Source organism: Scylla paramamosain, chromosome 12 (genome assembly GCF_035594125.1).
Source record: "Scylla paramamosain isolate STU-SP2022 chromosome 12, ASM3559412v1, whole genome shotgun sequence".
Taxonomy (NCBI): domain Eukaryota; kingdom Metazoa; phylum Arthropoda; class Malacostraca; order Decapoda; family Portunidae; genus Scylla; species Scylla paramamosain.
Window position 1 is genome coordinate 24,635,122 of NC_087162.1, and position 22,826 is coordinate 24,657,947.

Below are 22,826 nucleotides of genomic sequence, written 5' to 3' on the forward strand. Positions count from 1 at the left end.
CTTTTATTCCCCCACTTCACATTTCCCTTCCTTTTGTCCTTTTTCCTTCACCTGCTCCCTTTCTTTCTCTGTTCTCCTCTCCTCTCCTCTCTCATCTCTTCCATTCTGTGTCCTCTCTCCTCCTCCATTCCGCTCTCCTCTCCTCTCAGTTCCCCGCTCTTTCAAAAACTAACACCCTCTGTTTGCTTTCTCTCTCCTTCATGGTTTTTGCTCTCAGTCTCCCCTTTAAATCCCACACTTTTTTTTTCCCTCTCTTCCTTTACTATCCTCACCTTGTGTTTTCTACCCCTTCTTTTCTACCTCTCTTTTTCTTCATCTTTTTTTTTTTTAACTGTAATTAACCTTTTTACTTCAATATGTAATAATTCACAGCACTAGAAGCAATGAAGTCTTTATAGGCATTGAGAAGAGAGAAAGAAAAGGAGGTTTAAGAAAAAAAATAGCTATTATATTTCCTAGTCGATATGATATTTGGAAATGCCTGTAAAGTAAGAGGAAATGTCTCGCAGTGGCTAGTAATTAGAGAAAACACATGCCAAATAGAAAAGAAAGATAAGCATCGACAAGAAAGAAAGAAAAAAGGGCATGAAAGAAAAGATAGATGTAAAAAGTTTTGGCTGGTGTAATGGATGGAGGGAAAAACGTCTTAGTGGTTAGTATTTAGAGAGAGAGAGAGAGAGAGAGAGAGAGAGAGAGAGAGAGAGAGAGAGAGAGAGAGAGAGAGAGAGAGAGAGAGAGGGAGAGAGGGAGTAAAACATACCAACTAATACTTATCCAACCCACGTACAGGTAAGAACACATGGAGACTGGCGGATAACGTTACTGTGATTCTGTTGCGCTGCCATTTTGTTTTTTCATCGCTTTTCTTTACGCGCTATAGAAAACGAATCTCTCTCTCTCTCTCTCTCTCTCTCTCTCTCTCTCTCTCTCTCTCTCTCTCTCTCTCTCTCTCTCTCTCTCTCTCTCTCTCTCTCGTCACCAGCTTAAAAACGAAAGGAGATTACACACCTTAATTGAAAACGAACTTATTTAAAGAGCAAATGACTGTGTGTGTGTGTGTGTGTGTGTGTGTGTGTGTGTGTGTGTGTGTGTGTGTGTGTGAAGTGGGAACGAATTCTCTTTTACTTTAAAAAATACTAGTAATTGTTAACTTGAAAAGAACTCGAATTGATATTTATTTTTATTTCATTAAGTTATTTATTTATTTATTTAGAGTTGCAGGCACTCAATTTTTTTTTTTTTTCGCAAATAAGAGATCTTTTTGAAAACCGGCTGATGAACAAATGCCTTTACTAGCATGAATGTCAACTTGTAATTTTTCCATGTATTTTTAACCTCTTCCATGGGAGGAGTTAAATGGAGTTGGAGCGAGGACGGGAAAAGGGGAGAGAGAGAGAGAGAGAGAGAGAGAGAGAGAGAGAGAGAGAGAGAGAGAGAGAGAGAGAGAGAGAGAGAGAGAGAGAGAGAGACACGGGAGAGAGAGATGGGAGAGGGTCAGTGGTGGTTAGTGGGAGCAAGTAGAGGCGGTATATGGAAGGTACTCGACTAATGGGAGGGAATTGGAGGGGAGTACAGGCGAATGAAGGCTTGAACATAGGAGTGGAGGGGATGGCAGGCAGGATGAAGGAAGTGGTGAGGCTTGCGCGCGTTAACAGGTCGAGCAAACAAGAAACGAGTTCGTAATAAATTCTAGAGAGGTTTCCTTCATCTTATCTATCCTGTCTGTCTCTCTCCTCCTCCTCCTCCTCCTCCTCCTCCTCCGAGCACTGCCATTACCACTGTCTTGCTCGCCACCACTGCCAACGTCGTGTGATGACTTGGGCGCTCCGGGAAAGGCCCAATAACACTTGTGGTGTTGTGTTAGCAGTAGTAGTAGTAGTGGTAGTAGTAGTGGTAGTAGTAGTAGTAGTAGTAAGTTTTGTTTAGTGGTGTTTTGGTGTTCCGTGTCTTTTTTTATGGCTGAGTCGTTTCTCTCTCTCTCTCTCTCTCTCTCTCTCTCTCTCTCTCTCTCTCTCTCTCTCTCTCTCTCTCTCTCTCTCTCTCTCTCTCTCTCTCTCTCTCTCTCATATCAGGCAGTGGTGGTGGTCAGTGAGTCTCAGAAGTGGCGGACCTTTCCTTTCATATTCTCCAGACTCGCTCCATATCTTTCAACTTATTTTTCTATGCCCTCTCTCTCTCTCTCTCTCTCTCTCTCTCTCTCTCTCTCTCTCTCTCTCTCTCTCTCTCTCTCTCTCTCTCTCTCTCTCTCTCTCTCTCTCGGGGTTAAATGTAATAATCTTTCCTAAATCAACACTGCCCTTCTTCCCTCGCCAGTGCCGTCTGTTCCCTGCGGCATCTTTTTTCTCCTCCACCAGCCGTCCTAAAAATATTCTCTTGTTGGTCATCCGGGAGAAAACTCTTGTATAACTCCAACCTCTCCTCCTACAGACCGCGTCTTTTAGTCTTCTATCGCAGGTGACACCCTTTCAAGAACGCCCCTGAAAAGGATGGTCTGAATATTTGGTGCAGTTTCAGTCGTCCCAGCCAATCTTCACAAGGCCTTTTACTTTCTCTAGGCATCGGGATCTGGTGGTTCTCTGCTCCCTTCCTCCACTTAATGCCACAGGTGTCGCCTTTCATTCATTCAGTCGCCTGCGTTCATCGTTTTATTTCTATATCGTTGCTTTATTTTATTTTTTTTAATTTTTTTGCCATGTACGATTTTATTGTATTCAGTCATCGCCACTAAACTTCACAATCATCTACTGTCTGTCACCATATATGTGCGTTAATTTCATTCAGTTGTATGCATTCCTTTAATATTCTCTACCATCTACCTACTTCCATTCAGTCACATCTCTTAGCAGCCTCTACTGTCATATTTGCGTCTCTAGCCTTCCCCTTCTATTGGCACTGGCACCCACCCACAACAGAGAGCCAGATGACCGTGGAGAGTGGCGGCGTGGTGGAGATCTGGCACTCGTAAGACCCGGCGTCCCTGTGTTGCGTGTAGTGAATCTTGAGCAGCCAATCCTCCGAGCCGGGCTGGTGGATGGACTTGAAGCGTGCGTCTGAGGTGTAGGTGAAGCGGCCCACCGTCAGCAGGTGAAGGTCCCGCGTCCTCATCCAAGACACCTTAAAGGATAGGAGAGAAAGAGCGCCACGTGCAGATTAAAAACAGGGGAGTGGTGAGGGCGGGGTGAGATTGGATGCACGCAGTGAATGTGAGCCGCGAATCTCGTCTGCTACATGAGGGAAGGTAACGCGACTCTCAAAGGGAATATCCGGTGCATCGTGGAAATTGAAAGTGCCAAATGAAAGGATGCATTTTTATCACTACTGAGACTCAAGTGAATGTTTCTTTTCCTATATTTTTTTTGTGTTGGTAAAGGATTTTTTTTTATCTCCTCGTATCGTTATGTGCACAAAGCTGCCTCGCCTCGCCTCGCCTCCCCAGTGATCCTCCCAGGCTGATGCGATCTTCTCCTCCCTCCGCCTCATCTCTCCTCTGCCTGGTGTACAATCTCGAGTATTTCCCTCCGCCTTGCTTCTCCCGCAACTTATTATCTGTGGGCTTTCCGGGTCCCCTCGGAGTTGTATAATCTCGGGACATTAACCTGCTTACCTGCTTACCTGCCTCCAGACGTCGTAAAACTCCCACTCACGTTCACCGCCGCACCTCTGCACTTCCAGCCGTCCATTTCCTGTCGTGTTGCGGCGCCACACAACTCTCATGCTTAACTTAACCTCCTGACATATCGTGACGTCGTATTTCGTCGGTATATTCTTACTAACATTGCGGTCACTTGCTTTCCTCTCACACTGACACGCCCTGATACTCTTACTCTCTCCCTGCCGCGCCCCCACACCAAGTACAAGTCTCCCACAATGTCCAGAAACTCACCGTCTTGCCGCCCAGGTACTTGATGCGACAGTTGAGCACCGCCGTCTTGTCCAGCTGCACCGTAACATTCTTGATGCTATTCAGGTCGAAGCTCGGCCCACTCAAGGGGATGTACTTCCACGCCACCTCCTTCTGCGTCTCCTCCAGCGCCCTGATGATCTCAGCCTCCGTCCCGCCGTCCACTGCTGCTGACGTCAAGTGGAGAGGATGGACAGGTTAGAGGGCTCAAAGGGACGTGTTTGTGAGGGGAATAGAATCAGAGCTCCGCGTGGACAGTGAATCAAAGAAATGGCACGTGAGAGGAGGGAGAAGCAGATTGAGAGTCTAGAGGGGACGGGGAGATGTAGACAGTGACAGCCGCCCGGGGAAAGGCTGCATAGGGTAATAACACCAACAGATATCGCACAAGTTTAAATGGAATAGGCAGAGGAAGATATACAGAGCCATATTTTCTGCGACTCCTTGGGAGGAGAATATTCCGTGATGCTCTTTTGTTTGCTGGCCGAGTCCTGTACTGTAATCTGGCAGTGACGTTCAGAGGGATGATGAATAAAGAACACGAAAGAAAGAAGAAAAGAGAGAGAAAGAACAAAATGCACGCCACGCCCTCTCTCTACCTCAGTGAAAAAAAAAGAGAAGCGCACGATCCGCTGACCTCCAAAGTCTGCATAACGCTCGAGGGGGAAAATAATTGTACCCAACTCGTGATGCGGGTGAGGCAAGTCTGTTTAGTTCCCGGCGGAAGTTGCCTACACGGGGAGAAAGTTAAGGGAGATCGTTTGCGGGGGGAAGTTTGTCTGTTTGTCCTGCGTGGCGGTGGGGAGGTGTGGGCTGCAAGAGACGAGAGGGAGTGGGGGGAGCTCAGGACACGAGGACTTGAGGGTCATCTCCTCCCTGCCTGGCGCGTGACCTGACTAGCTGTAAGGTCATTTAATGTATCTCCTTCCTTTCCGTCCTGTGTGGTAATGGGTTAGGTTGGTTTAGGTAAGGTTGAGTTGCTTTGATCAGATTGAAATAGATAGATTTAGTTTAGCTCGGTTGGTTTAGTTTGGGTTTGGTTAAGTTGGGTTGGGTTAGGTTATGCTAGGTTGGGTTGGGCTGAGTTTGGTTTGATTAGGTTAGATTAAAATGGGTTGGGCTGGATTTAGTTTAGTTTAGTTTAGTTTTGTTTTGTTTGTTAAATTAAGTTAGGATAGGTAGGTTAGGTTAATCCCGTCCATGATTGATGAAAGGAAGTGAAGTGAACACATGTTGAGTGGGAAATAATGTGGAAATATCAAATAGGAATAAGGCAGGAAGGAAATTATACACTGGGAAAGGTCAAGGGAGAAAAAAAAGGTCCTGGGGGAAATATTCAAAAGGGGGAAATGTCCACGGAAATATACATTCTGAGGAGAAAAGTCTAAAGGGAAAATATTCACACGGAAGTAGGTCACGGGGAGGTGTCTAAAGGGAAAATGTCCACGAAGGAAAATACTCCGGGGGAAATAAGTCAGAAGAGAAATACTGAGATGGGAAAATATCCAGAAGAAAATAAATCATGGGAAGAGAAACATCAAATGGGAAAATTTTGAGGTTGGGAAAAAAGATCTAGACGGAAATAAACCAAGGGGAAAATGACCAGGAAAGAAAATATCTAAGGAAAATAAATCGAAAGAAGAGAAAATCTATAGAGGGAAATAAATCATGAAAAGAGAGAATTTAATGTCCAAGGGGGAAAAAAAAGGCAGAGGAATATGAATCAGATAAACAATGAAAAAAAAAAAAATATTGATGTGTAAATATGACCGAAGGAAAACAAAAGAAAAAACAACAAACAAACATCAAATCCCAGGAAATAACCAAAGGGAAAATATAAAGAGGAAATAAATCAATGGGAAAAATATCCGAGGGAGAAAATACTAAAGGGAAAAAATCCAAGAGAAAGGGAAAGAAATGTCCACCAATCTTCAGCACTAATCGCTCTAATCCCCACTGCTTCCCATACTCACCTGGGGAGTGCAAGAGGAGACAACACAGCGCGGCGGCCACCAGGTGCTCCCACGCCGCCACCTGGGGAGGGAGAGGCGGGTTAGTGCTGGGAGAGGTAGGGAAAGGCTGGGAGAGGCAGAGGCAAGCTTCACACCTTTAAGTGGGCCTGACTTCCTTCCCACAACACTACGTAGGGTTCTCTCTCTCTCTCTCTCTCTCTCTCTCTCTCTCTCTCTCTCTCTCTCTCTCTCTCTCTCTCTCTCTCTCTCTCTCTCTCTCTCTGACAGTGGGGAAAAAAGTGCTTTTATCGGAAATCATAGTAATCTCCCTCTCGCCTTTACTGTATTTTTTCCTGCTTTCCTTCCTTTTTTTCCGCTTTTCTTCTTTCCATTCATCCATCCTTCCTTCTTTCCTTTCCGTTCTTCCTTACTGCCTTTCTTTATTTTATTATTTTTTATTTCTCTACTTCCTTCTTTCTGTTATTGCTTTCGTCCATCTTTCCTTTCATCCTTTATTTTCCTCCTTTCCTCCCTCCCTCCCTCCCTCTCTCTTTTGTTTTCTTCTTTCCATCTAACTTTCCTTGTCTACCCTCTCCCCTTCCTTCCTTCCTTCCTTCCTTCCTTCCTTCCTTCCTTCCTTCCTTCCTTCCTTCCTTCCTTCCTTCCTTCTTTGGTAACACACACACACACACACACACACACACACACACACACACACACACACACACACACACACACACACACACACACACACACACACACACACACACACTCCCTCACCCTCGGAGTTACACCTGTCAAAGTTGATGATCCGAACTTGAGTGAAAGTCTGAGAGGAGGAGGAGGAGGAGGAGGAGGAGGAGGAGGAGGAGGAGGAGGAGGAGGAGGAGGAGGAGGAAGAGGAGGAGGAGGAAGAAGTCAGTAGGTTATAAACGAAATTCTCTTTTTTTTAATTCCATCAACTCTCTCTCTCTCTCTCTCTCTCTCTCTCTCTCTCTCTCTCTCTCTCTCTCTCTCTCTCTCTCTCTCTCTCTCTCTCTCTCTCTCATTATTTCAGTCGTTTTTTTTAACCCATTTTTCTTACCCGGTGATCGTGATTTCTCTCTATCATTTAATTTTCTTCTCCTCTTCTTCTCTTCTCTCATTCCGATTATTATCACGTCCTTCATTAAGTTCTTCCGTAATCCCGGCGCGCTTCTATCATCTTTATCATCTCCTCTTCCTCCTCCTCCTCTTCCTCTTCTTCTTTCTCTTTTTCTTTCTCCTCCTCCTCCTCCTCCTCCTCCTCCTCCTCCTCCTCCTCCTCCTCCTCCTCCTCCTCCTCCTCCTCCTCCTGGCAGTTCCTGAGGTCGCGCCATCTGTCATTTTTCCCATTTCTCTCTCTCTCTCTCTCTCTCTCTCTCTCTCTCTCTCTCTCTCTCTCTCTCTCTCTCTCTCTCTCTCTCTCTCTCTCTCTCTCTCTCTCTCTCTCTCAACACAAGTCATTCTTTTGCATGCTGTAGATTGTGACTAATTCAATCATTTTCTTCAAATTCCACTTCTTCTTTCCTTTGTCTTGTTATCCTTCTCCCTCCTACACACACACACACACACACACACACACACACACACACACACACACACACACACACACACACACACACACACACACACACACACACACACACACACACACACACAGGTCATGCTCCTCACACACACACACACACATTGGCTTCCTTTTTCTTCAGTCACATCTTTATCCCTCACTTTTCTTTAACCATCCTGTTCTTTCTCACTTTCTTCTCCCTTGACGTCTCTTTTATTCTTTTATTCTCCCTCTCTTTCTTCTCTCCTTTACCTCCTCATATCTTTTATGACTCCCTCCTTAACTTTTTTTTTCTCTTCATATTTTTATATCTCCATTTCGAACTTGTCTTTTCCCTTTTGCTTTTTTTTCTTCTTTCATTCTTTAAGTTTTGCCACTTTTTTCTTCTCCTGTTCTTTTCGTCACTTTATTTTGATTGATCTTTATCTTTTATTCTATTTCATGTCTTCTCACTTATTCCTTTTCATCTTCCTCTTCCTCTACGTCTTGCTCTGGCACTGTTTCTTCTTCTTCTTCTTCTTCTTCTTCTTCTCCTCCTCCTTCTTCTTCTTCTCCTTCTCCTCCTCCTCCTCCTCCTCCTTCTTCTTTTCCTTCTCCTTCTCCTTCTCCTCCTGCTTCTCCTTCTCCTTCTCCTTCTTCTCCTTCTCCTTCTCCTTTTCCTTCTTCTTCTTCTTCTTCTTCTTCTTCTTCTTTCTCCTTTTGTTGTTGTTGTTGTTGTTGTTTTTGTTGTTGTTTTTCCATTTGTTCTTGTTCTTGGTGTTGCTTATATTCCTCTTTGTTCTTGGTGTTCCCCTCCTTGTTGTTGTTGTTATTGTTCTGCTTGTTATTGTTCTTGTTCGTCTTTCTTTTCTTGTTCTTCTTGTTCCTCTTTTTTTTTTATTCTTGTAGCTCTTCTCCGTATTCTTTATTTTTTTGTGTTCTTTATTTTTCATCATCTTTATCACCTTCGTCCCCTTTGTCCTCCCCCTCCTCCTCCTCCTCCTCCTCCTCCTCCTCCTCCTCCTCCTCCTCCTCCTCCTCCTCCTCCTCCTCCTCCTCCTCCTCTTCTTCCTCCTCTTGCGCGTCACCTTAAAAGTGAAATAATTCGTGACGGGAAGCCTCAGAACGAGAGTGAGGCAGCAGGAGGCATTCCTTTCCTGCTGAGAGAGAGAGAGAGAGAGAGAGAGAGAGAGAGAGAGAGAGAGAGAGAGAGAGAGAGAGAGAGAGAGAGAGAAAGGAAAGCTAACAAATACATGAAATAATAAAAAAAAAGAAAATGAAAAACTGAAAAGGAAGCCATTTCACGTCACTGAATTCCCTAAACGAATGAATGGATATAATACCTTCAATGAACTGTAACCGTGAATGGAATGCGGGAAGACTCTCCTTCACTTTCCCTTCACTTTTCACGGAGATGGAAAGCATCGCGAGACACCAATTTTTCAGTCGGTGAAGCACTACCACCATCACCACCACCAAGAGACCCCAGTGGCAAGGCAAGGCAAGGCAAGGCAAGGCAGTGTCCACGCCCTCTAGTGCCGCCGTGGCCTTCCTGATGGAGAGCCTCGTGACATAACTCTTCTTGATATACTGCTGCGTGATATAGTGTACCGTGGCTCATTGTGTTGTACTCCTCCACTCCCTCTCTCCTGCTGCAGCGACCGTGTGTTCTGCTGGAGTGGCTGTAGTGGGTCATATTGCATCGTGGAGTGTAGTCTCATCGTGTCCCCAGCGTTAGGTTATTCAAGAGACGTAGGGCGGCGTCGGGGGGAGAGGTAGAGAGGCTGGATTGTTGCAGGCATAGGCAGGGTTCAAGAGAGAGAAAGAGATGGAGAGAGAGTGAGAGTGAGGTAGTGACAGCAGTGCATGAGTGAGGGAAAGGTTTGTGGGAGGCATGAGTGTGAGAGTGGATGGACCCGCGGTGGTTTTAGAAGCGACCTTTGATGGCAAATTGTGAAAGTGTAGTGAGTGAATGAGTGAGTGACTGAGTGAGTGGGTGAGTGATGTAAAGGATTATGGCCGACCGGGAGTGAATCATTGAGAAGTTAATTGAATGGGTGGAATGCATGAAACGGTGAGTGTGGAAGTGAGTGAATAAGTGTAGGTAATGTTGAAGAAAGAATTAGAGAGGGAGAAGTGAATGAATGAGAAAGTGAAAGGTGGAATAAGTGAAACTGTGAGCAAAAAAAAAAAAAAAAAAGTTTGGAAAAAAGGACAAAAAAAAAGAAAAAGGGACGTGAATTAGGTACGTAAAAAGACTGAGAAAGAAATAGTGAATACATAAATCAGATAAAAAAAAATGAAGAGACGTTAATAAATAAAAGCGAGAGAAAAAAAAGAAGTAAATGCTTTAAGTCAGGTAAAAGAGAGAAAGAAAAGATAAAAAAAGATTATAAAAGGACAAAAATGAGTAAATGGCAAAGATTACGTACGTGGAAAGCGAGAGAGAGTGAGAGAGAAAGTGAGAAAGAAAAGGGAGCGAATGCGTAAAAGACTCAGGTAAAAAGGAGAAGGTTATGGACGGAGGGAAGTGAGGAAATGAAGTGATTGGGAGGAAGGGTTTAAGGCAAGTCAGGTCAGCACGTGTGATTTAGGTTACGAGCAAGAACTGAGACTTATTATAGCACATCCTGGAAGATCTTGTACTCTCTCTCTCTCTCTCTCTCTCTCTCTCTCTCTCTCTCTCTCTCTCTCTCTCTCTCTCTCTCTCTCTCTCTCTCTCTCCCTGCACTTTTCTTTATATCTTTTTCGGCATTCGTGCGGTTTGAAATTTAGCGCAGGCCGTAAAAATGGAAATGCTGGAAGATCTTGTTTCCAGGGTTTTATATTTTTTCCCCCTTTCTCCCACTACCACCTCTCTCTCTCTCTCTCTCTCTCTCTCTCTCTCTCTCTCTCTCTCTCTCTCTCTCTCTCTCTCTCTCTCTCTCTCTCTCTCATGACTATATCGGTACTTCTTCTTCATGTGTGTGTGTGTGTGTGTGTGTGTGTGTGTGTGTGTGTGTGTGTGAAGAAGGAAGAAGGAAGGAGTTTTCCTTTCCATATCCGCTTTGATTTCGGTCAGCGTGTGTGTGCGTAAGTGTGTGCGTTGTTCGGTGCGTTAGTCGTGCAGTTAGCAGGCTGTGTTGCGCAGGAGAGCGTGCGGCGGAGCTCATGGCTTAGTGGAAACGAGGCGAGGGTTCAATGGAATAGCGCATCATTTGGTAAAGTGGAGAGGGTGGAGGTGGAGGAAGGAGGCAAAGGACAGCGAGTAGGAAGAACAGTAGCAGAGAGAGAGAGAGAGAGAGAGAGAGAGAGAGAGAGAGAGAGAGAGAGAGAGAGAGAGAGAGAGAGAGAGAGAGAGAGAGAGAGTTATATTTTCTCAAATTTCATACGTTTTTAATTTTTTTTTTCCATTTTATCTATTTTTACATCTTGTCTGTTTTGGTCATGGTTTTATTCAACTTTTCACTCTTTTCTCCCCCAGTTTGTCACTTCCTGGTGTTCTTTGCTTGATAACGTGTGTGTGTGTGTGTGTGTGTGTGTGTGTGTGTGTGTGTGTGTGTGTGTGTGTGTGTGTGTTCTGTTGTTGTACATGCTTGAGTCTTTTCCCATTATTCCTTATTGTTTTCTCTTTATTCTAGTACTATTTTTATCAGATTCTTTATTGCCTCTCCACACACACACACACACACTCTCTCTCTCTCTCTCTCTCTCTCTCTCTCTCTCTCTCTCTCTCTCTCTCTCTCTCTCTCTCTTTCGTTATTCCCCCTTTTAAATCAAAGTATCAGTGTTCAGATGACTCTCTTTCTCTTCCCTCTTGCACTTTCCTTGGACTTTTTATCTCCTTTTTATCATCAATTATAACTTCCTCCCCCACGTTTTTGTTTCTCTTGCTCTACGTGTAATTCTTCTTGTTCTTTTCTTTACGTTCGAGTTTTCTTTAATCTCAGTCGTACTTCACCTCACACCTCGCCTCGTGTTGCAGAATTATTCATCTCTTTTCCTCTCCTTCCCTTCCCTTCCCTTCCCTTCCCTTCTTCCAGTTTCTTTTCTCTTATCATCTTTCACCGTCCTTGTCTTGCTTGCTGTCTTCATAATGGTTGTAACACTATTATTATTATTATTATTGTTATATTCCCCACCCCTGCTCTTTTTTCCTCCTCCTCCTCCTCCTTCTCCTCCACCTCCTCTTCCTCCTACTATTTCTTTCTTTTTTTCTTCGTCTTCTCTCTCCTACAATTACTCTTCTGCTCATTTACCGTTGCATAATTTGTTCATTTCTCATTCACTGCTACCTTTCCTTCCCCTTCTTCCTCCTCCTGCTCCTCCTTCTCCTCCTCCTCCTTCTCCTCCTCCTCCTTCTCCGTCATTTCATTAAGACAAGAGTTATCATCTTTTGGTTTATTCAGTTTTTGCATTTATTTTTTTTTTTCTCTCTCTCTCTCTCTCTCTCTCTCTCTCTCTCTCTCTCTCTCTCTCTCTCTCTCTCTCTCTCTCTCTCTGATATGGAGAAAGTGCATATTCTTATTGGAAATCATTGTTATCATTCTCTTGTCGCCCCCCTCCCCGTCTCTCTCTCTCTCTCTCTCTCTCTCTCTCTCTCTCTCTCTCTCTCTCTCTCTCTCTCGTGAGTAATCTTAATTTTAACTCTTAAACACGAACGTAACGGAGCAAATTTCCACATAGACTGTTTCCAATCACGATGTTTTGCCTTCCTCACTCGCAATGTTTATAATTACGTGATAACTTTAAGGGGGAGGGAGGAATGTTGTTTGTGATTCGGGTGTTCAGCGTCTCTTCGCGGAATTGAGTCTTTTTTTCTTAACTCATAATTCTTCTTTCCTCGAAGCAGGTACGTATTTTCTGTCTTTGTCTCTCTCTGAAGCTTTCCTGCGTCTAATCTTGACTTTTTATAGCAGTTTTATTGGAAGTTGCTTTGGTATTGGAGGCTGGTTTTCTCTTTTTTTTTTTATATAATTCTACTTATGGTTTGACGAGTTGTTTCGGTTATTGAAGGCAGTTTTCATGATTCCAGTGATCATGGAGCAAGGTATTGTTAAATTCATGGGTGGTTTCATGTTGTTAGTGATGTCTGGCAAGTCATTTGGTTATTTAAGGGTGTTTTCGTGGGTTTCCTGATGCTGTTAGCCAAGCTGCTCTGTTATTTGAGTTAAGGATGTTTTCGTTGTTTTAGTGATATTTTGGCCAGTTGTTTAAGGTTGTCTTCTTGTTTTCAGGGATGATTGAGCAAGTTTAGAACTTTCTAGTTTTCAAGGATGCTTTCATGATTTTAGTGATATTTTAAGAAGTTTTTTGGGAACTTGTGAATATTGTCATATTTCAATCATAACTTGACTTATTATTCATGATTCCACTGATAGTTTAGCAAGTTAGTTTGGAACTCGGGGATATTTTTATGATTCCAGTGATAATTTACTAAATATTTTTTGATATTGGAGGGTTTCATGATTCTAGAGATACCTTTAAAGAAAATTCTGCATCTTTAATAGAAAAAAAACACTTCTGAAAGACAAAAAAAAGTATTTCAGACTCTGAGTGTCAGTCTCTCACAGCCTCACCTTCTCTGTCCTTCTCTTGTGGTAGAACCTAATTTACCAGAGACACGAGGTGCAGCGGGGAGTGACGTATTTCAAGTGTGAGGGAATGCTTCAGTGTGCGAGGCTAAATTTAAAGTATCGTTAGCAGCAGTGCATTGTGTGCGTGGGGTGGGGAGGGGAGGGAATGTTGTGCGTCTATAATGAGAAACAGATAGAAATGATAGTAAAATGACAAACTGATAGTGAAGGAGATAAAATAGATCGAGTGATAAATAGATAGGTAGGTACGTGCGTAGGCTGACAGAGAGAGAGAGAGAGAGAGAGAGAGAGAGAGAGAGAGAGAGAGAGAGAGAGAGAGAGAGAGAGAGAGAGAGAGAGAGAGAGAGAGAGATGGTTATATTTGGAGGCGTGTTAGAAATAAAACTTCTTTCCTTTGAATCTGAAAAAAATAAAACTCACTGATAAAAGAATAATGACGAGAGAGAGAGAGAGAGAGAGAGAGAGAGAGAGAGAGAGAGAGAGAGAGAGAGAGAGAGAGAGAGAGAGAGAGAGAGAGAGAGAGAGCGCATACGGAAATGGAAAAAAAGAGTGTATGTGAGGGAGAGTTAATGAAGGATGTGTCAGGAAAATTATTTATTGGTAAAGTTGAATTTTAAAAGACAAATTATAAGTGGGGCGAGAAAGATGAAGAAAAAACACCAAGGAAGAGATATAGATGAGACACGAGTGATTAAGTACAACGCAAGAGAAAATAAAGAGGTGGCGAGAGAGGGGGAAGATGAAGGAGGAGGAGGAGGAGGAGGAGGAGGAGGAGGAGGAGGAGGAAGTGAAAAAAAGGAGAAAATAAATCAGATATATGAAAAAAAACGGACAAAGTTTGGAATTTTGTTTGTATGAGAGAGAGAGAGAGAGAGAGAGAGAGAGAGAGAGAGAGAGAGAGAGAGAGAGAGAGAGAGAGAGAGAGAGAGAGAGAGAGAGAGAGAGAGAGAGAATGATTAAAATATTTATTTTACCTTTTATGGAGAGTTAAACATCTTCATTTAAGAAAAAAATAATAAAACAAGAGCATAGATGGTAATTATATAAAAAAAAATATATAGAAAACTGGCAAAATGAGAAGATAAAAAAGGGACAATAGAATAAAATAGAAGAAAGTTACGATGCCAGTATGTGAAAAAACAATGGAAGGAGGGTATGGAGGAAAAAGATGAAAATGAAAGAATGTTACGAGATAGGATGATAAGGAGGAAGGCTAGGAGAAAGAGGAGAGAAAGAAGGCCAAAGGGATCGTTGTTCGTCTTTCCTCACCACCCTGCAGCCTTTGGAATAGTCTAGTTAACGCTCCTTGCCTCGTTACCACCCGCCTCCAAAACGACGCAGTTACCCCTTCCTTTCCCGTTCGTCCTCTCCTCGTCTTCTTTATCGACGAGGGCGTAATAACCCTTCAGCGCGCCCGTTTTCTATGTTTTGTGATGTCATAACTGCAATATGTCCCACAGTTTCCTTACGAGCGAATGATGTCATGATCCATTCATCTCCCTCCCTCCTTGCTACCCTCCTCTCTCGCTCTCTCTACTCTGCCCCCCTCTTCACCCCGTCTCGTCCTCTTCACAGCGTTTGATAGCGCCGTTACGTCGTTTTCTTTAAGGGGTCTCTAACTTCCTCCTTTCTTTTGGTTCTTGCGGTTCGTGATTTTCTGTGATGGTGATGTGATGGCGTGGCAAGGGAAGGGATGGAGGAATGGGAGGATGGGGGTCTATAGGAGCATGTTGTGATTGTAGTAGTAATAGTTGTAGAAGTAGCGGTAGTAGTGGCGGCGGCAGCGATGGTGGTGGTGGTGGTTGTAGTCTTTTTTTTCTCTCGTCATCGTCGTCGTCTTCGTAGTCGCCATCATCGTCGTTGCCTGTCATCTACTTCTCTCTTTCCTCTTCCTCTCCCTCTGGCCCCCCTTCCTCCTCCTCCTCCTCCTCCTCCTCCTCCTCCCGTCCGCACACCTCGCTATTCCCTCTGTTTTTATAAAGATGAAAGGCGAGCAAGGTCGAGGCTTGGCAAATTTTCACCTGAGGATTATATTTTTTTCCCCACGGAGCAGGAAGGAGTGTAAGAGTGTCTTCATCCTGTTAGTTCATTTTGGGAGCTTCCTCGAATTTGCCGGCAGAGGAAAATTTGTACCGTGTAATAATTAAGATTTGAACTTGTTTATTATCGTTGTTGTTATTTTTATTTCTCTCATTAACTTTGGATTTTTAGTTGACGTAGTTGTTTGTTGCTGTTATTGTTGCTGTTGGTATCAGTACTGCAACAACAACAACAACAACAACAACAACTACAACTACTACTACTACTATCACTCTCATTAGTTTACTTTCCTCTATTTTCAATGATACCTTGATATATAATTCCACCTTTGATATTTTACTTTGCGTCCATTTTTTTCATAATTCACTATTTCCTATATCAGTAATTATAATATATTAAGGTAATTTTACTTAACTACACTTCCGAGGCACTATATTTACTTATTCTTTCACATCTTTACTTATTCCTTCCTATCTTTATTTATTCCTTCCTTCAGTAGTCCTTTCTTCAGTTTGACTTCCTTCCTTCCTTCAGTTTGCTTTCCTCCGCACACCACCCTTCACTTCTCCTCCTCTCACACCATCACACACTCCTCCTTGTGTGTCCTCCTTCCCTCCTCTCTTCCATCTTCCATCCCTCCCATCACATGTCTTCCAGTCACCACTCTCAATACCGCCATTCCACTTTTCTCAACTCCACACGCTTCCGCATACACGATCTCATTCCATCTTCCTCCGCCCTATCTCTCCTACGACTTCCACCAGTCATTTTTTTTTTATTTCATTTTATTTATTTTTTTCTTGGATTTTGATACTTCTTTTTTCTTTTTTTTTTATATCTGTTAACTCTCTCTCTCTCTCTCTCTCTCTCTCTCTCTCTCTCTCTCTCTCTCTCTCTCTCTCTCTCTCTCTCTCTCTCTCTCTCTCTCTCTCTCTCTCTCGTTTATCCTTCGCATCTAATATATTCTTTTCTCTATTTTAGTTTTCCCTTCCATTCCTTTACCTTTCCTCTTTCCTTCCTCCTTACTTTCTTAAATTACCTTTGTCCTCTCTCTGATTTTTCCTTCCACTCTGTTACTGTCACCGTCCTTCCTCTCCTTCTCCCTCTCTCTCTCTCTCTCTCACTCTCTGTCTCTCTCTTTCTCCCTCTCCCTCTCTCTTTCCCCCACTCGTTTAATCCTTCCCTCTTACCGTTCCTGAGATGGTGGACATTTTTGGCATTTCGGAAAAAGGTGTGAACAAGAAGCGGGGAATTTAGATTTGAGTTTTCTTTCTCTCTCCTCACCTCCTTACCTTAGTGATTGCGGAAATGCCTTTCTCTCGCTTCTTTTTCCCGTTTTTTGTTGCTCCGTTACTGTTTTCTGTTTCATTTTTCGTTTTTTTTTGTCTTACTTGCGTTGTTGTTGTTGTTGTTGTTTTTGTCGTCCTCCATTTCTTCTTTTTTTTTGTTCGTGTTCTTGTTCTTTTTTCGTTTTCTCCTCCTCCTCCTCCTCCTCCTCCTCCTCCGCCTCCTCCTCCTCCTCTTCCTCTTTACTTTGCCCAGGTAGCAGTTACAATTGCGCTATTCCTCCCACGTTCCAATAGAAATTTTCTCTGCACGTTTTCTATACTGCATAGTTTTGTTCCCTTCCTGACAGCCGCGGATAAAGGATCGCGTGGGGAGAAGCCTTTACCTCTCTAGTGGTCTATGTGCGTGTCTCGTGCTTTAGATTAGTGTAGATTTTCATTGACTGTCTCGTGTGTGGCATATTTGTGTGGTGGTGTGTGTATTTTTTTCTTTTTTTGTGTTCCTTGTGATATTTTTTCGTCGTTGTTCTCTTCTTCCTCCTCCTCTTCCTCCTCCACCTCCTCCTTTTCCTCCTTCTCATCCTTCTCCTCTTCTTCCTGTTCCTTGTTATGAGTTCTCTTTTTTTTTATCTCATTAAGCGCTTGTCCACATCCTTGCACAAATCTTATTTTATCTGTGTAATTTATTTTGATGTTCCCCTTCTCGTATTTGGTCGTCTCTCTCTCTCTCTCTCTCTCTCTCTCTCTCTCTCTCTCTCTCTCTCTCTCTCTCTCTCTCTCTCTCTCTCTCTCTCTCTCTCTCTCTCTCTCTCTCTCTCTCTCTCTCTCTCTGTCCTTCATCTCGTCTTCCTAGTGGCTATTGGTCACTTTATCTTTTTCCTTTTTAGTCTTTTTTCCCTTCTTTCCCCAGGCAGTAATTAATCATTTTCCTCCATTGTTACTCGTGCAATAGATCTCCTCTCTTTCATCAACCCTCCTTTATGCATTTTTTTCCCTTTTTTTTTTAATAATTTCCACATCTTCCTTTGTCATTTATTGTCACTCATCCATCTATCGTTTTCGTTCGCTTTATTCGTTTTTTTTTTGTCGTTTTGTGTCTGCATCCTTCCGTGTTTTGGTGCCCACGAGACCTTGAAAACGGGAGCGCTCTTACTCGTAGTCCTGCCCTGCCCGCTGCTTCTGTTTACTTGTAATTAAAGTTTGTGTTTGGAATTGTGTTTGTTCTGTTTGGTGGTGCTTTCCTTTGGTGTCATTTTCAGCCTTGTATTTGTTGGTGCTTATCAGGGCGGTGGTGTTTTTGTTTTTTTATGTATGTTGTCTTTTTTTGTTTTTATACTAGTTTTTGCTTGGAAATTTTATTTTATTTTTTTTTGCAGTGTTGTATCTTTGAATATTTTAAAATTATATGTTGTCTTTTTTATTTTTTATCTTTTTTTTTATTTGCGTTTATATTGTTGATCGTGTTTTTTTCTCTCTCTCTCTATATATATTATTTTTTTGTTTTGTTTTGTTGTTTTATTGGTGCTGCTTTGTACTTGTGTTTTATCTTTTATTAATTCTTTTGGCGCTTTTTTTTTTATTGTACAGTTTATATTTTTTTACATTAATCATGTTAAATATAGCAGTGTTTTTATTTTATTTTATTTTTTTATTGTACAACCTCTAGAAACAGTCTATCTTTTTTTTATGTTTTTATTTCTATTCATTATTTTTCATTGTACCGGGGTTCTATTATTGTCACTTTTCTCCCTCTCACTTTCAACTTTTCATTTATTATTTTGCCAAGAATCACGACGTTTCTTCTCAGTATTCTTTTTATTGACACTCTTGACACTACTCCATTTTATTATTTTAGCGTGTTTCACTTTTCCTTATGTAAATATTGCTGTGTAGTTTCCAGGCCTTGCTGTATTGGGAATGTTGATCCTTTTCTGTGTATTTTTTGGGGGCACTCCATTGGCACTACGTCTTTAAATGTTTTTTCTATCACATTTGAAAATATTGAAGCTTACTCTTTTGTTTATCTTTATTACACATTTTATTCCATCATTTTTTTTTTTTCTTGGTGTATTTTCTTTCACTAGTTTATGTTTTATCAAAGTCCTATGTTCGAAGTCGTTTTCATTCTTTAACCCTTTGACTGGTATCTGTATTGTTTTGCTTAATCACTAATCACTCTGAGATATTTTTACTTGTTCTACAGCCACCTCCAATCTTTGAACTGAGTAGATATTGCAAAATCTGTTTTTAATCTCCTGGGTGGAAATTGCAAAAATCTATTCTTTTAAACCCCCTACTAAGATTTCATTGTATTACTTATGGTAGTGTAAATGGTTTCATATCTCGGTGAAAGGTTTAAACTTATCACCCCCTTGTTTCTTTCAGCGCCCATTTTATTGTATTTCCTCCTTTCTGCTCCGTACTTTCCCTCATTCGCTTGCTTTCTCGCTCGCTCGCTCCTTCTATCCCTCACACACTCGCTCGCCAACAGTATTTCCTTGCCGCGTCGTTACTGTATTTAGTTTTTTTTTTTTCACCCACTGTTTTTAATGCGTCTTTCGATAATCTTTGCTTTTTCAGGCCTTTGGAGCGAGTATTTTCCCAGCGTTCCTTTTCAGTTTTCCATCAGCACCTTTGTCTATTTTCAGGCCTTTTTTGGTTTATTTGCCTTTTCTATTTCAGATTTTTCCTTTCTCCTTTTAGCTTTTGCATTTTTCGTTAGATTTTCTGGGGTCATTTTCCTTTTTTGCTTTTATTTTCTTCCATCTCTCTCTCTCTCTCTCTCTCTCTCTCTCTCTCTCTCTCTCTCTCTCTCTCTCTCTCTCTCTCTCTCTCTCTCTCTCTCTCTCTCTCTCTCTCTCTCTCTCTCTCTCTCTCTCTCTCTCTCTCTCTCTCTCTCTCTCTCTCTCTCTCTCTCTCTCTCTCTCTCTCTCTCTCTCTCTCTCTCTCTCTCTCTCTCTCTCTCTCTCTCTCTCTCTCTCTCTCTCTCTCTCTCTCTCTCTCTCTCTCTCTCTCTCTCTCTCTCTGTGCTTTCCTCATTTTGCCTCCCGCCTCGCTCCGTCCATTACTTGCTCTTCTTATTCCCCACTTGTTCTCCTTTCTCTTTCGGCAACGTTTTCCTCCCAGCTTTTATGTTACTTTTTTTCGTATACTTCACCAAGATTGAGCACAGGTCTCTTCATTTTTACTTCTTTGTTTCCTGGTGCCTTTTGTCTGTCTGTCTGTGTGTCTTTGTCTGTTTGTCTGTTCTCTCTCTCTCTCTCTCTCTCTCTTTCTCTTTCTCTCCCTCTCAATAAGATACATATAATAGCAACAAAAACTTATTTGCATTAAACCTCTCAGCAATGTAATAAAAACTATATATTGCATACATACCAAAAGAGTATTGAAATAATAAATTTTTGCTCTCACGCTGTTAATTTATATTCGCACATTTGTTTCAGCATGAGAGTCTTCGTCCCGCTGCCATACGCTATTCATAACTGCAGTGTCGCCTTTAAATGGGATAATTATTCAGGTTGAGTATCAAAAGTTATCTTTGGTCGTTAATGGTGTAGTAATTCCTTTTTTTATGTATTTTTTTTATTACTGAACGCAGTAATTAGTGAGTTTAATCTTTTAACCGCTAATGTCACTTATCTTATTTCAGTCACCCTTGCCTAATTCCACAAAGCAATAGTTACACTTGATGCACGCACAAAATAAGCTTCATTAAATTGTCTGCAGTATTATGTCTGCGTATTAATCCATTACCTGCATTGTGAGTGTTGCCTTTCAATATGATATTAATGTTGCACAAGGCTATTTTATGAAGCTAAGGAGGGACAACATTCAGTGGGTTAACCTTTTCACTGCTAGACAATTTTTCCCTTGATCATCTGTAAATTTACCGACGCTTATTTTTGTAATTGTCTCTTACATACTGTCCTAGCCTCGAAGAAACATAATTAACAGGGTACTCTTTCGTTTTTCTCTCTCTTTTTGTCCTCGCAAACTTTGTATGTTAGCGGATGACAATACCAGTGAATGAGTTAATTTCAGGAGCGGGAATATTTATGGATCTTTGCGGCTGGACGAGGAATCTTTATGCTCAGAACTCTAACTCGGAAAGATCGTGAGGGAATTTGGAATATAGGAGAGCGGGGAGGGAGAATGTGGAGAGCCAGAGATAATGGTTGGGTTTGAAGAGCATATCACTTCTTTTTAAACGATGATATTGGTGTGTGTGTGTGTGTGTGTGTGTGTGTGTGTGTGTGTGTGTGTGTGATGTGTATTTATCCCTGCCATTCATTCTTTCCTCTCCCCCAATTTTCTTAATTTATGTCATTTTCCTTATCTTTTCTTTCTCTTATTACTCCTGAATGTTCCTTTCTCTCTCTCTCTCTCTCTCTCTCTCTCTCTCTCTCTCTCTCTCTCTCTCTCTCTCTCTCTCTCTCTCTCTCTCTCTCTCTCTCTTTCGGTTTAGCCGCCTTCCAATTGACCTCATTTCCATTCTTTTCTTTTTTCTTTTCCTTATATTTTTTCTTCTGGATCCCTTGTATTTTTTGTTCGTATCTTGTCATGGTTGTCTTTTTTTTTCCACATATATACTTTTTCTTCATTCCCTCTTACCCTCTTTCTTTTCATGGTCTTACTTTGTCTCTCTTACGTATGGTTTAATTATTTCTTCGTATCATCTCTTTTCTTTTCTTCTGCTTCAACCTGTCTGTTTTCATTATTATGTTTGGCTAATTTTTCCTTACTCTTTTTTTCGTTACTTATATTTCTTTTTTCATTCTTTCATATTTCTTTCTTAATGCTTTTCTTGCTCCCTTTTCCTCGTGGCTATAATCTTTCTTCGTATTATGTTTCAATCTCTTTCTCTTAATTATTTTTTTCTTTTGTGGTATTATGTAGCCTTCCTCTTATTTTTCTTTTTGTTCCGACTTGCTTTCTCCCTGTCTATTCTTACTAAGTTTATGTCAGTTCCTTCCTGCCACCTCTACTTTTCCTGCTTCTCTCCCTTATCCTTTCTTAATTCTTTCTTAATGCCTTTCTTCTCATGATAGAAAAAGAAAAAGAACAGTGAGTCATTTGGCAGATAAGTAACAATCAATTTCTAAAGACGTGTAACTCAAGAGGAAAAAAGAGAAATTTTAGAATACTAGAGAAAAAAGGCGAAAATATATGAACTACGACAATCCGTGACTTCTGTTCACCAACACACAATAAAACCTCCCATTTTTTTTTTTTCCACAGTTTCAGTCTTCACCCTCGTCATCCTTATCATTCCCATCCTCATCATTCCCATCGCCACTCCTAATTCTCGTCCCGTCACCATCTACACCACCCACACTCCTTCCCTCCTTCCTCACAAGACGACCCACACTCCAGCAACCATCACGTTCCTCCATGATAGTTCAGCTTGTCCCTGGTCGTTTTAAGGGCTCGTTCACTTGGGGCTTAATGGGTCCTTAGTCTACGGTTAACTGGCGTCCTCTTAGCCCTGACCTGCCTGCTGTGACCCACATGTCGTGTCTTGGGAGACGTGAGACAACCCTCGCCTCTAAATTACACTTCCTAGAAATGAATTCTTACGTGGAATCCAAGAAAGTGATTGGTTTGTTTGTATTCTGTTAGTATTGTGGTGGTGGTTCTTATACTCTCGTTTTATTTATTTTTTCTGTAGTACTCTCAAATTTGTGTTTCCTTCATGGATTAGATGTTTGGGGAAATTGATGGTAAGTTATCTAGCTAATGAATGAGTGTTAAATTTTTTTTATTTAGTTATTTATTTTTTTGTTTCTTCGTATTTATTGTTGTGGTTGCTATGCTTTTTTTTACGTCGCGTCCCATTTCCTCTTGTTTTTGTTTTGTTTTTGTTTGTTTCTTGGGTCTTGGTTAAACAATATTACTTTTTGTACTCAATAAGTGGCCGATTTTTATTTTTGTGTTATTACATTCTTAGTAGTTGTAGGTTTGTATGTCTTTTGTCTCGTATTTTAACTTTTTTTCCTGATGGTTATTGAGAGAAAGAAATAACTAACCTACGGAATCATTGCTTGACCAGTTGTAATTATTTATTCTTATTTTTGTGGTTTGTTACTTTCGATTTTCGCATGATTTTCTGTTTTATTGGAGTTAAAAGGCCTTTGCTGGAGAGAGAATAATTATCTACCAAATGACTGCTGGATTCATGTATTTTTGTGTGCATTATCGTGGTCATCGTTGTAATCGCCCTAATTATCTCCGTCACTATTATCACTGGCGTCTAAAAATGTTCTCCGTTGGACGAGGTATTTATATATTTGTATTCCCACTGTTTTTGTAATCTATTTTCATCATCCTTTCATTATATATTTTTTTCTTTCTTGCTCGTTCATTGTCCTTCATCTCGTTTATATTTCCTTTCTTTCCGCCAATGTTTTTGTCTCTTATTCATATGTTTCCTATCCACCACTATTCTCTTTTCTCCGATTTCCACGGCTGCTAGTGTCCCTATTCCCACTGCTTTCGTATTTTTAT

General features: G+C 41.6%; 2 protein-coding genes across 9 annotated transcripts in view; one reads left to right on the forward strand and one right to left on the reverse strand.

Moving 5' to 3' along the window:
• The window catches only part of LOC135105933 (uncharacterized), a 57,631-nt gene that overhangs the window by 13,010 nt on the left and 21,795 nt on the right, over positions 1 to 22,826 (forward strand). The window contains exon 2 of the mRNA XM_064014658.1: positions 19,766 to 19,839. Within this exon, the coding sequence (XP_063870728.1) occupies positions 19,767 to 19,839 (73 nt within the window). The 5' untranslated portion in view covers position 19,766. The remainder of the gene's footprint in view (positions 1 to 19,765; positions 19,840 to 22,826) is intronic.
• The window catches only part of LOC135105932 (protein sidekick-1-like), a 65,952-nt gene that overhangs the window by 10,299 nt on the left and 32,827 nt on the right, over positions 1 to 22,826 (reverse strand). For 6 of the 8 annotated variants that reach the window (XM_064014657.1, XM_064014650.1, XM_064014652.1 and 3 more), the window contains exons 3-5: positions 5,875 to 5,935; positions 3,884 to 4,071; positions 2,904 to 3,114 (exon numbers count right to left, since the gene is read on the reverse strand). In XM_064014657.1, coding sequence (XP_063870727.1) covers positions 2,904 to 3,114; positions 3,884 to 4,071; positions 5,875 to 5,935 — 460 coding nt within the window. The remainder of the gene's footprint in view (positions 1 to 2,903; positions 3,115 to 3,883; positions 4,072 to 5,874; positions 5,936 to 22,826) is intronic. The other 2 variants (XM_064014655.1, XM_064014656.1) reach the window with 1 other exon arrangement.